The sequence below is a fragment of the Hirundo rustica genome, chromosome 5 (assembly GCF_015227805.2).
Source record: "Hirundo rustica isolate bHirRus1 chromosome 5, bHirRus1.pri.v3, whole genome shotgun sequence".
NCBI classification, from domain to species: Eukaryota; Metazoa; Chordata; class Aves; order Passeriformes; family Hirundinidae; genus Hirundo; species Hirundo rustica.
Window position 1 is genome coordinate 58310311 of NC_053454.1, and position 14082 is coordinate 58324392.

The 14082-nt window shown below is 41.9% G+C and overlaps 1 protein-coding gene across 5 annotated transcripts in view; it reads right to left on the reverse strand.

The window, feature by feature from the left end:
* The window catches only part of NR3C2 (nuclear receptor subfamily 3 group C member 2), a 191875-nt gene that overhangs the window by 9688 nt on the left and 168105 nt on the right, over positions 1–14082 (reverse strand). For all 5 annotated transcript variants that reach the window (XM_040064075.2, XM_040064077.2, XM_058420605.1 and 2 more), the window contains 2 exons: positions 5930–6060; positions 2212–2369 (listed from right to left, as the gene is read on the reverse strand). In XM_040064075.2, coding sequence (XP_039920009.1) covers positions 2212–2369; positions 5930–6060 — 289 coding nt within the window. The remainder of the gene's footprint in view (positions 1–2211; positions 2370–5929; positions 6061–14082) is intronic.

Genomic DNA, 14082 nt, shown 5'->3' on the forward strand with positions numbered 1-14082 from the left:
TACACTCAGGCAAAGTGAACTCCACGAGGGATGAGATGCTGCTCTGCTCAGATGGGCAAGCTGGATACAGCAAGAGGGCTGAACGAGCACGAATTGTGCACCAGCCCCTTCAGGCTTGCACTGAAAACACCAATGCCGAGACTACAGCAGCATGTAAACACGGGGCCTCAGCTCCAGTTAGACTGCCCAGCACCAAATATATTCTGATCTTCTAAAATTATAATGGAGTAAGTTAAAAATACATAGGTGGCAGCTGAAGAAGCGTTCCTCCTAGACTAAGGAGCTGAGCAGAAAATTTGCATTCACATCAACTGAACAGAGAAATTCTGCACTAACAGGCAGTGGGGAGAGAATATTAATTCTCACTTCTCATTAATATTATCACCAGTCTGAATTTATTCTGATGGATTTCGAAAACCAAAATGCAAGAAAAGCCCAGTTTTAAAGAGAAAAAATAAACAAGTGCCCTTGTTGAACAAGTCTCCAGAATCATCTCTGAAAGGAAGCACTGTTGTGGAGACAACCGGCCTTTCTAACAGAGATTGCTGACAATGGGACTTTCTTTATAAAGTCCTTGGAAAGAAAGTGCTCTATTAAAACAAAAGTAATGCAAAAATAGCTTAATTAAAAATTAAATAAAATGCAAGAGCAGCCTGCTTCCTCTGGTTAGTTCAGCTCCCAATGGTTAATGCTGTGTTTTGGAAAATGTCTGTAGGACATGGGAGCGCTCTCGGTAAGCGCGAGCCTGTCATCCAGTCACCTTAACCACACAGACACTCCCATTTCAGCAACAAATCACAGACACCGCCTACCCTGAAGAGGATTAGAAAACTCCATAAATGCAGTGGGTTGTTATGCTGCCTCGAGGTTCAGATGTGAATTCTTGCAAATGATTTTATCACTCATGCCTTTTTTTTTTTTTTTTTTTTTTTTCCCCTCCACTAAAACTCTACAACTTCCTTTGCTGGCACTGAGCAAGTGAAACCTGATCTCTGAAGAATGAGCTATTACCGCAGTACTAATAATACTCTCCCTGCCTCCCACTAAGGTTTGCAATGTTTTAATGAACAACAGAACAATATTTGAAAAATAATTCCATATGTACATTCTGTAAACAGACCTCAGGCTCTTACACCAATTTGACCTGAAGTGCACTGCACTGTACCGTCTCTGCAAAATGAAATTTAAGTTGAGTACAAAGATGTGCATTTGTATGCAGGCTCTGAAAGCAAGTGCTGTAGCTTCTTCATGCAGCAAAGATGCTTCCCTGCCCACCCAGGATGGAGTAAGGCTTCTACTTTGCTGCAGTTTGCCAGATTTTACTGGGAGGGTGATGAGCATGCTGGGAGCCCTCCTCTCAGGTACCCAAACACGACTAAAGGTCACTCTCACTGTCCCCAGGAGTCTCCCATCACTTGCTGCACTGTGGCACAGAGAGGATGGGTGCCAGCCTTGCTGGCCCAGGAATTGGGCTGGTCCCCAGGGAACTCTCAGGGGGCACCAGGAAAACCCCCAGCTTGAGGAGACCTTCCCAGCTGGGTCACTTGCTTCCTCTGTAGAGGCTGCAGGCTCCCTCAGAGCAAACTAAAGGAGATACAGCCCTGCTGCTGCAGAGGTAAATTTTGCACTTACCATTACTCTGGCTAGAACCAGGCTGCTCCCAGCTAAACAGCTCAACGTTATGGACACCCCTTCTGGAATCTATCACACCTACCACAACCACTCTGTCACTCTGGGCAGAGGCATCAGCAGCCCAGGTGCTTTGAGACCAAACTTTTTACACCTGAGACATGTAAAACACCTTGTTCTGGAATAAGGCAGGGTGGCAGAAATGACCCGACAAGCAATCTTCCACGTGAAAAGTTCAAATAAAGCTTCAAACACCCAGGATGGCCCCAAGGTCTCGGTATATCTTTTAAAGTCATCATTATTACAAACCCAGCTATAAAAGATCACCAAAGGGATTCCGTGTTCATTGGCACATCATTGGCATGTTGGATGTGTAATAATACAGTAACCCTGCACCTTTTCACCTTCATGACTTCTACTTTCTTCTTTTAACGCCTTAAATTCATCTAACAACTTCTCTCAGATGTCCCTTTAAGAAGAATATGGTTGGTTTTTGTCTCAACAATTAAAGACTATTTGTTTACCTTAATGGAAAGATTTTTTTGCTTAACTTTTCTGTACTCCCTGAGGAGTTATACTTACATCATGCATGGAGTCAAGAAGTTTAGTCAGTTGGTAGAATCTCTGCCAGCTTTGCCCAGAGTTACTTGGACATTTAGTTACCATCTTCTTTAGTTCTTTAATGTAATTTGCCCTCATTTCTTCAAATGCAGCTTGGCTTTTGAGACCATCCTTGGGAACTGTCATTGAAAAGACAGTCTTAAATTAGTATTAACTGCATTGTGCATCTTTTGATGTGCATACTTAAACAGTTACACCAGTCAACGGATGAAGGAATGAAACCTTTAAGCAAAGTCCATAATTTTACAGACATTGGTGAGGGATCAACAACATCACACAGATTCTCAAGCGATTCAGGCATCCTCTCCAGATGTGCGATTGCAGAAGCTGTGGCAGAGGACAAGATAGCATCTCAGATATACCACACATGCTAACCTCATGTTCAAACTGCTTTCAATACAATCCAACCACATAAAAACCAGGCAGATGGATCAAGGGTATTTTGCTAGAAGCTGAAAACGTGATTTATCATTCTTGAATGATTCCCCATGCTTGGCAGAGGAGGAGAAGGTACAGAATCACAGCTGTTATCTGCAGAAATGCTAGACCAAGTGACACATTTTTATGCCATCAAGTAAGATGTAAAATTTCTTTGAAAGTTAGCAAGCATCTGTATAGCATCTAGAACAAAACAGAGCCATTTTTCTGCACAGAACAGAGGACTGTTTTCCAGACAGGCATCCTGACCCAGTGCTTCACCATGACAGACAGTTGCAAGCATTTCTAGTGTCCTGTTAAAGTTTCCATCTGCCAGAGACAGAATCATGATCATGGAATCATCATTTTATAAATGGGTCAAAAGTAGAGTTTTGTGATACTTTTTATTGTGACTGATATCAGCAAGGCTGATTACAAAAGCAAATACCCAGTTTTTTTATGGACAGCAAACACCCTTGCACATCTGCAGGTTCTGCCCCAAAAAGGAATGGCTTATTTAGATCAGATCCCTAGGAAAACTCTGAAGAGGTTATTAACTACATTGCTCAAAATATTCTGAGATTTAATATCTGAATTGGTTGAACACTGCTTAACCATATTTTTTTTTCTCTTTATCTCTTAGGCATAGTCCATAGAAGGAAAATAAGATACTGGTCTGTACAGGAGTGAGTTCATTTCCTAAGTAAGCCAGAAAATGATGTCAGATTAAGCTAAATGAGAAGTTACCTACTAAACAGAGAAAAAAAAAGTGATCTTCCAGTTTAGCTTACCCTGACTTAACATCTTGACAGAAACTATCTTGCTCATATATTCCCTTCTCTTCTAAATCCTCTCAACTTCCCTCTGTCCCAGTGAGATCACATCAGAAGCAAGTAACAACTGCCCTAAATGGCTCCAGAGCAGAAGCTTTAAGAAAAAGCATCTGTATCTACCAGAGCAATTTAGCAATGGGGAACAAGGAGGAGCTGTATCACCAGAAGAGAGGCAAGGACTCGAGGCCACCAAGTGCTGGAAAGGAGCACAAGGAAGAATCTTTAGAAAAAGCCTAGGATGTGACAACCTGGCTGCTGCTTGGTAAATATTATATCTTTATATTACACAATCGTAATATAAATACCATATGTTCATTTAATTTTCAAATTCTAGATGCAAACTCTCTCGGTCAGCTGACAGATAAAAGAAACTGTCTGGAACAAATCTACAAATTCAGTTCAAGGTGAATGAACACAGAGGCACCAATCAAGATAAGCAAAGCCATCAGAGCATGCTGTGGCCCTCACACAAAATGCACAGGCTTTACAGTTCCTTTAATATGTTCAGTGCTTACAGACTGTTAGAGTCACTCTTTCTTTGTCTACTCCTATGTATTTTACTGCTCTGTCTGAAAATTACTATGCTATCACCCCAGCCAGATTATTAAGGAAGAAAGAAAGACCACAAATAAAGAGAACTCAAGCAAAACATGAAATTCTGGAGGTTTGCCCAGTGTTTCTGATTTTACTTATTAAATGCAGCAATACTCTTGGCAAGCTCCCAGAATCTATGGTCTGTGGAAAGCAAGAAAACAACTGAGTTGTAATGTGTGGTTTCTTCCACATGTAAATGGAGTGAAACTTCCTTGATGCGGTCGCCATGAAAGTTTCAGAATAACTTGTACTCTGCTCATCACATGATCCAATAGAAGAATTTAAGTGAAAACAAACCTGGTGTTTTCTGTCATAAGACTGTACCAAGGTGCAATCACTCAAAACCAGGTTTGCTGCCCTTCACTTGACACTTTCTGGGTTTTATCACCACCTCCATTTCCATTCTGTTCTCCTTTTTCTCTCTCTCTAATGTAAATATCCTGATTCTCCCCAAACAAACTATTTTTAGCAGGTTTTCTAATGACTGTGGTGTGTTTTTGAAAGGGACCCAGCTCACAGAAGTTAATTGGCCAGACTGATCTCACCTAACAGATTCTTGCAATAACTCATTAGTTTACACTCTCAAGAGGGTAGAATAATAAATACCTGGCTTAAAGACATTTTGCTGCATTTTTAGAATGCCTTCAGGTTCTCTTTCTAAAGATTCTTCCCCTTTAGGGCTGATTAAAATGCTGCAGAGGCAGATCTCCAATCCAGACACTCTCTCAAGAATATTTGGGAAGCCAAACCCTCCCTGAGCACATCCAAGTTGCTTCTGGAAACACCAGAAGTGACAACCTTCAAATAAGTCCATTCATCCTTCAGGACAAGCCTGGAGCACTGCTCCTCCCCACTGTTCCAGGGTCCACTCCTTGGTGGAGTGGGACCTGGGGTCAGTCTCCGCAGGCCAGGGCACAAAGGGCCCCCCAAAAAGTGGTGTCTCTCCCAATCCCAGCAAGCCAGAACAGCTTCAGTCAGAAGAGGGAAGGGAGCGAGATGGCCGAGCCCAAAAAACCTACAGCCCCAGGAAGATCCAAAGCCCCTCCAGCCCTGACAGGAACTGCAGCCTCATGTCCTCCCCTCAAAGGCAGGTACTTTAACCACATAGCTGGCTTGTCATGGTGTCACCAAGTTGTTCTCCACAAAAAGAAGCAGGATTCCACAGAATAACATTTGTTTACAGGTTTACAGGCTGTTACTGATGGAAACGTAATGTACAAACTGCCTGTGTATTTATACAATTGCACTGACACAGGAGGTTTTCAATATTTTCAGTAAGATAAGATCAAGAGATCTGCTAATTACTCCACAGCCCTGTAACAAGCACCAAGATATAATTTTGTGTCTTAAAGCATGATGCTCAAGGGAAAAAGGAAGCACACTGTCATTTACTAAACTTTCAGAAGCCTGTAAAAGGGCTTTCCATTCTCAAGTCCCTTGGCATTACAAGATCACCTGCTCTGCAGTATAGGCAGTGAACATCTTTTGATCCTGAAGGTCACGTTAAGTCAGCCAAACCCCGGTGGCTTTGAATGTCGAGCAGGGACGTTCCCTCAATCCCCACAGCTGTGGCCCTTGCCTGGCATGTCTGTAGGCGTGGTCCCCCTATGGAAAGGAAGGGCAAAGTCCCGTGCCTGGCCACTCCTGTCCCTCCAATGCACACGACACACTCAAATTGCCAAGACACTTCCGGTGCTAACTGCAGATAAACCCCAAGGCATAAACCCAGGCTTATTCCTGCGGCCCAGCCGGGAACAGTTTGGCTCTTTTGTCCAGCTGGTTAAAATCACTGCATCTCTTAGCGAACTGGAACATTTTCAAACCTTCAAACTCACCTGTGCTTAAGAGCAGCAGCACTTTCATGATAGTGTACTCCTCGAAGCTGAGCTGCAGGCGGACGAACTGCAGGCTGATCTGGTGCATGCCCTGGCACAGCTCGAACATCGCCGACTGGCGCATCCGCTCCCTGCGGAGACAGGGGAACAACATCCACGGCGTGAATACGGGACAGCACAACCTGCAAGGGGCATCACCGGGGCACCACCCTGCTCCTACGCCGTCTGCAACGCGCGGCTGAGCGCAGCTCGCTGCCCGGCAGGCCGCGGAAAAGGAGCGGCGACAAACGCCGTCGGAGTTTTAGCGCCGATGGTGTTAACGGAGGGGCAAAACCCATTTCAATCGTATGGGAATCGTCAGTGTTTGTTCGGCTCTGGCCAGCTGACGGAAACGTGCCTGCTGAAGAGGTCAGAGCTGGTGCAACAGGGGAACCTACACCCACTGAATGCCTGTCCTAGATGATACACTCCCCCATCAGTTGACATGCCTGTGCAAACACTGAAATATTCAAAAATTATGTGTTTTTTTTTTTTTTTTTCCCAAAATAGTAGTCTCAATTAAGCTGGAATAAAGGACTATACAAAACAAGGAACTCACTAACACAGACTTCTGCCTGTTAAATCATAAAATAATTTGGATATATGACTTGTATCCAGATACCACTTTTTTCCCTTTAAATATATTTTCATAAATTTAACTTCAGACCTCTCACTTCTCTGAAGTAATCCTAGGCTAACCTATCCTGCCTAAGTTTCAGGCAGAATTAGTTAGAATCTTGATAAATTTCTGATGCTTCCATTTCAAACCACAACAGCTACAGCAAAGAGAATTGAGAATTGTCTGTCTCAGCAGAAACTGATATATATGTGTCTGTGTGTGTTTATGCAGGTATGTAGAAAAGGTCATATAATTGTTCAGTGACCACTACTCTTCTCTTTTTTACTTGGTCAAAACCCATTGTCTGTATTTCCTCTAACATTTTTTCATATAACTAGGGAATTGGATGAAGTTCAGCTCATTATTTTAACCAAGCAACTGCTTTTTCAAATATACAAATTGGCTGGTGAAAGAGAAGAATCATACTGTGTGCAAACAAAGACTGACATAATCTTCCTGGTGTTTTATTGCACTACTGCCAGAGCAATTTCATTTTCCTCCTTAATACTAATAAAGCAGACTCCCCATTGTTAGATGGGCTCTGCACTTTTCCCCTGCTCCACCCTCTTTTCTTGAGACTAAGGACTTCCAGCTTTTTTTTTTTTTTTTTAATTAAATGTAATAGTAGGAGTAATGCCACATGTATTAGTTTTTATTATGCATCACGGTCTGCTCCCAGGAGGCTCTGAGGGATATACACTGAAGTCAAAAGGTGAATGATTAATAAAGGACATTTGTATTTTAAATTCTACATGTTGAAGTGTATCTCAGATGGCCAGAGACAGCAGCACTCGAAGTCAGAGCCATCTACGACATCCATCATTATTTCTGCAGCACGCTAAGGTTTGTTCCTCCAGCCTCAGAATATAAAGCCACTGCCACAATCCCTGTCTGTGTTTGGCCTCCATGGAGAGAAGTGACAGATTTTTCATCAGATACCACAAGCCACACAGCAAGAAAAAAAAAAAGAAAAAAAAGAAAAAACAAAAAAAGTTTTGTCTCAGGTTTCTTTTTAAATTTTTTTTTGACACAAAACATTCTCTGCTAGTTGACTGTAATCGTGTTGACTCAAAAACTTGATTTTTTTTCCACTGCATTGCACTTTTTTTGACATCCAAATTTTTCGGCTTTTTGTTTTCCTTTGTACTTGTTTTGCTTATATATGACTGCCTAAATAGAAGAATTTCAGTCATAGTCAGGGTTTTTTGGGTTAGTTATTTCTTTGTCTTTTAAATATTCCTTTTTTTTTAAAATCTACTTACAAATATTGATCTCTAGGCTTACCCTCAAGGACAACCTGATGGCACTGTTTGTGGTGAGATAAAATTATGCACAGAATGAGTTACTAAGTGATTTGTTTAATATACAGCAAACAAATTATTTCAAATCAGTTTGCCGCCTGAAAAATCAATTAAGTTGATTTATTACTTATTTACAAAATATTACCAGCTAAAATTATGTTAGTTAATTCATGACTCTGTTTAATGAAAGATAAGCATTTTGTGGGAGTTTACAGTATTCAACTTTGCATTTGGTTTTCAGACCCACACTGTGTAGAATAAGAGGGTTCAGAGCTTCTGAAAAATTCAGATGCTGACATCACAGATATCCAATACCTTGAGAGCAGCAACAAAATAAAGCAATAGAAATACGACAAAAGCAAAGAGGCACAGAGAAATTAAGGTATGTCAGCATAACATGAACAAAGTTATTTTCTTCCTCACCAAACACATCAGCTAAGAATAAATGCCATCAAGTCATCGCAAATGCCTTTACCATCACAAGGAAAAATTAAAACCAACTTTTATGTTTAACAAAAAAAAAAAGGAGGGATTAAAAAAAAAAAAAGGCAAATGCCAACCAACCAACCACCTCTGATACAGCATCTGAACCTCTCAAAATGAAATACGGAGGCTATGAAGATCTGGAATATAAGGGCAAGTATCTTTATGGGGACATTTAGCAAGGTAAGTACATTTGAGTAACAAAAGGCGTGAAGCCAAAGCTCTGAATCCACTATTTGGATACGCATTCAGAAGTGGTGTCATTAGCTCAGTTGAGCTTAATCCTCCTTCATAATAATACGGTTTAAACTTTACACCTTAAGTTAATCCATCTTAAGTTCCCCAAGTGTCTCCTTACAGGCTTAAAGTAATGCCCAGCTCACATTTTGCCTGACCTTTCCCGCAGCCCTGTGGACGGGCAGGGTGTCCAGCCATTCTCAGCGCTGCCACCAGCCACTGCCATTCCCACCACTGCCACCAACCCGTTCCCACTGCTCTGCCCGATTCCCATCGGAGCACAGCCAGCTACAAAAGATACGTAGGATTTGACCAGTCACCCCAGGAGAGCAAGAATGGTCTGAGGAAACGATTTAAGACAAGGCATCCTAAATACCAGTCACGTAACTCATCATACCCTTACATGATCACAGAAACCAGGCAGCCACATCCAAACCTGTGAAACTACAGGGAGGCTGAGCAGAAACAGCTTTTTATGAATACGAAACTCATAGTTTATGAAGTCACCAGGAAGCCTAGTATCGTGAATCTTCTCGCTGAGGATGGAAACTGCAACTCAACTGACCGTAACCAGAAAGAGGAACCCATGCAGCAAGAAATATTCACTGACAGGCGAAACTCAGCCCCAAACCTGATACCACGTTTTATTTACTTTCTCATGGGTACTATTCAAAGCTGCAGCGCAAGGCACCTTCCTAAATTAGACAGAAAAGTGAATAAAGGGAAAGCTGTGGTGGGTGTGTTGAGGTTTCATCAGGACTTAAACGACTTGCTGATAATCCCAAGGAAAAATTGGCCAAGGCATGCCTTTCACATCACTTCAGAGGAACAAAAATGCACCTGAGTTAATCCCCAGGCCTCCACAGCCCAGAAAAGACTTAGGAAAAGACAAAAAAAAATATTTGTAGCAAAACTCTGACATCAAAAATAGTTTCTGTGTCTTCTGATTTCACACTTTTTACCACTGTAAGAACAATTTCCAATTGTATTACCAAGAGCCTTTCCCTTGCTAGACTAAAACCTGTATCCATTTGAAGGTTGTCCACCAATTAAATTGATTTCAGGGACCTTCAGAAAGCACTTTACACTGTAACAAAACCAAAACAAACAACCAATCAAACAAATGCAGCCCAACAAGAAAACCTGCCAAAGGCCTGAAAGTCAAAACCTGTTTGGAAGCCTCTGAAAACAAGGCATGCTTTCCCTCATGCCAAAAGAAGTCAGTTTGAACTTGACAGAGAGAGGAGTGAAAACATCACCAGACACCTTGAGGGCAAGGCAGAGATACCGGGGATAAAGAGGGAAAAAGACCAGGCCATGGGATTACAGAAGCCCTTGCTCAGTGGCTCAAACCACCTAATCACAAAAAGCCCTTGATCTGAATTACTTTACCTGCCTTAGGAGGGCTTTCTTGACTGGAAAAAGTTTGCAGACTCTCGGGGAAAGGAAAAAATAAACGTATTATTGTCACGACACTCAACCGTCTCTTGAGGAAGTATTGTACTCCAACAGCTCCCACCATGGTGATGGAATGCCACTACGTGAACCAATTCTTCTACGCACAGGGGCAGGAAACACTGAGCATCCCTCTGCTCAATGGACTGTACCCAGACACCTGTGTCCCATCCTGAAGCCATTAAAAATGCCACCAGAGTCACCCGTACTGGAGCAGCCTCATTAAGTTAACACACTGATCAGAATCCAAGCCAAAATACATGCAAGATTCAGGCAAAATTCAATTAGGACTTTTCATTCAGTATTTATTTTTTACTCAGCACTTTCTAATCTCTGCTTAGTCTGCAAACCACAGCAGAAAGAGACAAAAACATCCCCCCTTCAACACTTTGCCTCCAACTCCTAAAGCAAAGCTTTAGAGTCATCTCCTTCCAGGAAGGCAAAAATGCCTGTTGCTTTGCACCAATGGCAGATTTGGGCACTGCCAAACCCAGGACAAAATAGTGACTGGACCCAGGACCACCAGTGTGAACACTGATCATCAGACAAGGAAGATAAATTCACATTAAAACAGATCTACAGATATTAAGCTGCTATTTTGCAGCCTTTAGCCACCCAGACAACTGGCAATTTTAAAATTCAACTTGGCAATTTTAAACTGAACTTATAGAAGTCATGTCTGAAAATTAGTTTTCTCACAAGAAAAGAGTCATGGTCACCCTTAGAGAGTAGCATCCCGGATAAGTGATACTAAGAAATTTAGAACTGCTTTAAAAGCTCCAGCCAAGCATCCTCCTGTTATATGCCTATCAACAAAGGAATTGGCAACAGCCCACAGAAAATGATTGCCAAAGGAGAGTTTCAGCTCTCAATCACTACCAGAGAACTTGTGATAAAATCCAACTTAATAATCACCCAGTTATGTAACCCTAAAATCCCAAGCACATCAATAGCAAAAAAACCCAAGTATATGCTGGTATTAACAGTTAATTATGCACTTAGCAGAATGCTGATACCAAATACTCTCTTTTGGTTTGCATTTGCATTTCAAAAGAGACAAATCACAGTTTTAAATGAGAAAATACATAATTATGCCTTTACCAAAATGCGTTTTCAATAACACGTTCAATAATAAGTGAAGATAATGTACACATGGCAATAAATACCCCATTTCAAAGTTCATCAGAGAAAGGTACTGAGAGCCAGAAAAGGTGCTCATTAGGTATTGTTTTACACATCCGTTCTGCCAGGGCTCATTGTCACTTGCAGTGGTTCATCAACAAAATTACTGCTATATTCCATGCAGCAGCAATTCTCCTTTTATACCAACAATGCCTCAAAAATTAAGACTTTGCTCATGCTGTCACGCAAAGCCTGGCATTTTCTGGAAGTCAACGGAGGCACGTCTTCCTCTCATGCCAGTTTAGAAAAACGACTTCCTAATTTTTCTTTCGCTCATATTTAACTCTACAGGGAGAGTCGCAGAAGCAAGCACTGTGCATGTCAAAGTATTTGGAGATGCCAACCAACAGCTCATCCATGTGCAGGAAGATTAAAGCAGCACCACATTCAGACATTTGCAAGGAACAAACCTCTGTTCTAAGACCTTGATAGAAGTGAAAAGAAACCCTCCCAAAATGCTTGAGGATGTCCCAAAGTCATGTTGAGACAGGAGAGCATAATTATGGTCTATGCTAAATGTAAAATCATTGGGCAGGTCTTCATACTAAAGTTGTAAAAACTAACCCATTACACGATGGAAACCTGCCAGAGCATCCACTGGGCCAACTGATGAGCAAGATGAAAATGAAGCATTTGAGAAAGATCAGACAAGTTAAATAAAATCTGTGCATCCTAGCTCTCAGTAGAGGAGCCCAGTAAGGCTCTGCACCACTCTCTCTTTTCAGTAAGCAAGTGTGAGAAATAGTTTCAGATTCAAGTGCGGGTAGAAGAGGGTTCATAAAGGAAAAAAAAAAAAAAAATACAGTAAAATGAATAGTAATAAATCACCAAGACCAGATGGCATCCATCCACGAGCTGTAAAGCAACTTAAATACGGAATTGCTGAACTACTAACTGTGCTGTGCAGCTTATTGCTTAAATTGCCCTTATAAAAGTCATGGAAGGCGACAAACGTGACTGATTTCTTAAAATGGGTCTGAGGGTGGGAAGGGAGCACTACAGACCACAGGCTAGTAAGCTCCAGTTCTATATCGAGCAAAACCATTCAAGGAGGAGCATGAACTGATAAATAAACATGCTGTAAGGGAAGAAAGTCAGCACAACTCTGGCAGAGAGGGGTCACGTCTCATGAATCCGTAAGGGCACTCTGACGATAGCATGGCAATGCTCTGGTAGATCCAGGCGATGTCTGCACGAAGGAAATGCTCTGCACATGCCAGGTCTAGCTGCATCCCACAGCCATATGGGGTGAGACCTAAGCAAACACCAACCCTCTCCTCCTCCTCCCCCCTGCCTTGGTTTCCACGCAAAGGAAACTGGGGCATGCAGCTTGGGTATGGGCTCTAATAAATTCTGTCAGCGTGCCAGCTTGGGTAATTATTGGTCTAGGATCTGCACACTGCCTTGCATCAGGAGGTATGGGAGGATGCAATCATGGCAGGGTTGGATTTTAAAGCTATTAAAAAGATCTCCTGAAAGCTCTTAAAGAGAGATCAGGGATAAGGAGGTCATCTCTTGGTGGATTATTAGCAGCTTAAAAATAGGAGACCAAGGGTAATAACAAATGGACATCTCTCACAAGTAATAGAGGTTACCAGGGAAGTCTCACAGAGCTCCACGCTGGGGCCTGGGCTGAGAACTGTGCTCGTACATCATGTGAGAAAAATCAGACCTCTGGAGGTGACAGAGATCGCTGATGCCTCCAGACGATGAAATCAAGAGCTGCCTGTGGAAGACTGAAGCTGAAAAATCCTGCCAGTCTGAGAGGCTGGCTGACAAGATGGAAGGTGAAAACCGCTGACTGGACAATGCAGACAGTATAATCATCACCCACCATACATACAAAATAACTGGATTAACAAACATCACACAATAAAGAGTCCCAGGTGTAACTTGGGACAGGTTTTGTGGGCTCCTGCCTTTTGAAAATGCTTGTTCATTGTTCATCAAAAAAACCCCAAAGATGTGAGAGCAGAGTCAAGAGCAAAACAGAAATAGTAATTTTGTTGCTGCATCCACCGTGCTCTGAATCCAGCATGTCAGTCTGGTCTCCTCCCAAAATTAACACAAAACATGAGGGGAGGAGCGGAGGATGACCAGGGACAGCAGACAACTGATATACAAGGGGAGGTCAAACTGACTCACTGATTCTTCAGCTCACAAAAGAAACAACTGGACTTGGTGGAGATCTAAGTGATAAATGGCATGCATGGGACGAGATGGATTATATCCACTATTACTGCAAGCACAGGAATGAAGTGACACTTCATTAAATTATCAGCCAACTGCTTTAGAAACATCTCCAACAAACAAATATGCATAATTAAATTGCAGAAGCAACTGCCATGGAACATTTTAGATATCAAGATTATGAATGTATTCAAAGAGGTAACAGGCAAATTCTCAGAGAAAGACACAGAAGAGTTATCAAGCACAACTGTCCAAATGCAATCTCACATTCAGAAAGTACCTAAGTAATTGCTAGAATGGCAAATGAAGAAGGCCCTTGACCTGATCTTAAACTTTCTCTGGCCAATTTAAAGGATGACAATCTGTGCTAGAGGGACAGCTTCTGACATTTTCCCATTTTTACAGATCTCCTTAAAACTACTGTACCTCCTACTTTCCTTTATAGCTTCACTTTTGGTTTTGGAACCAAAACACTTCCAAAATTTCAGAAGTGTTTAGAGACAGAGGCATTAAAAGGCAGAGCCTTTAGAAATTTATGCAAAGAAACCAAATCTATTGCTTTGCCCAACCAATGACCTGTTTACAAAGAAATGAAGCCCAAAATAAAGACTTGGGAAATCTAGCTGATGTGTGTTACATCTATTATG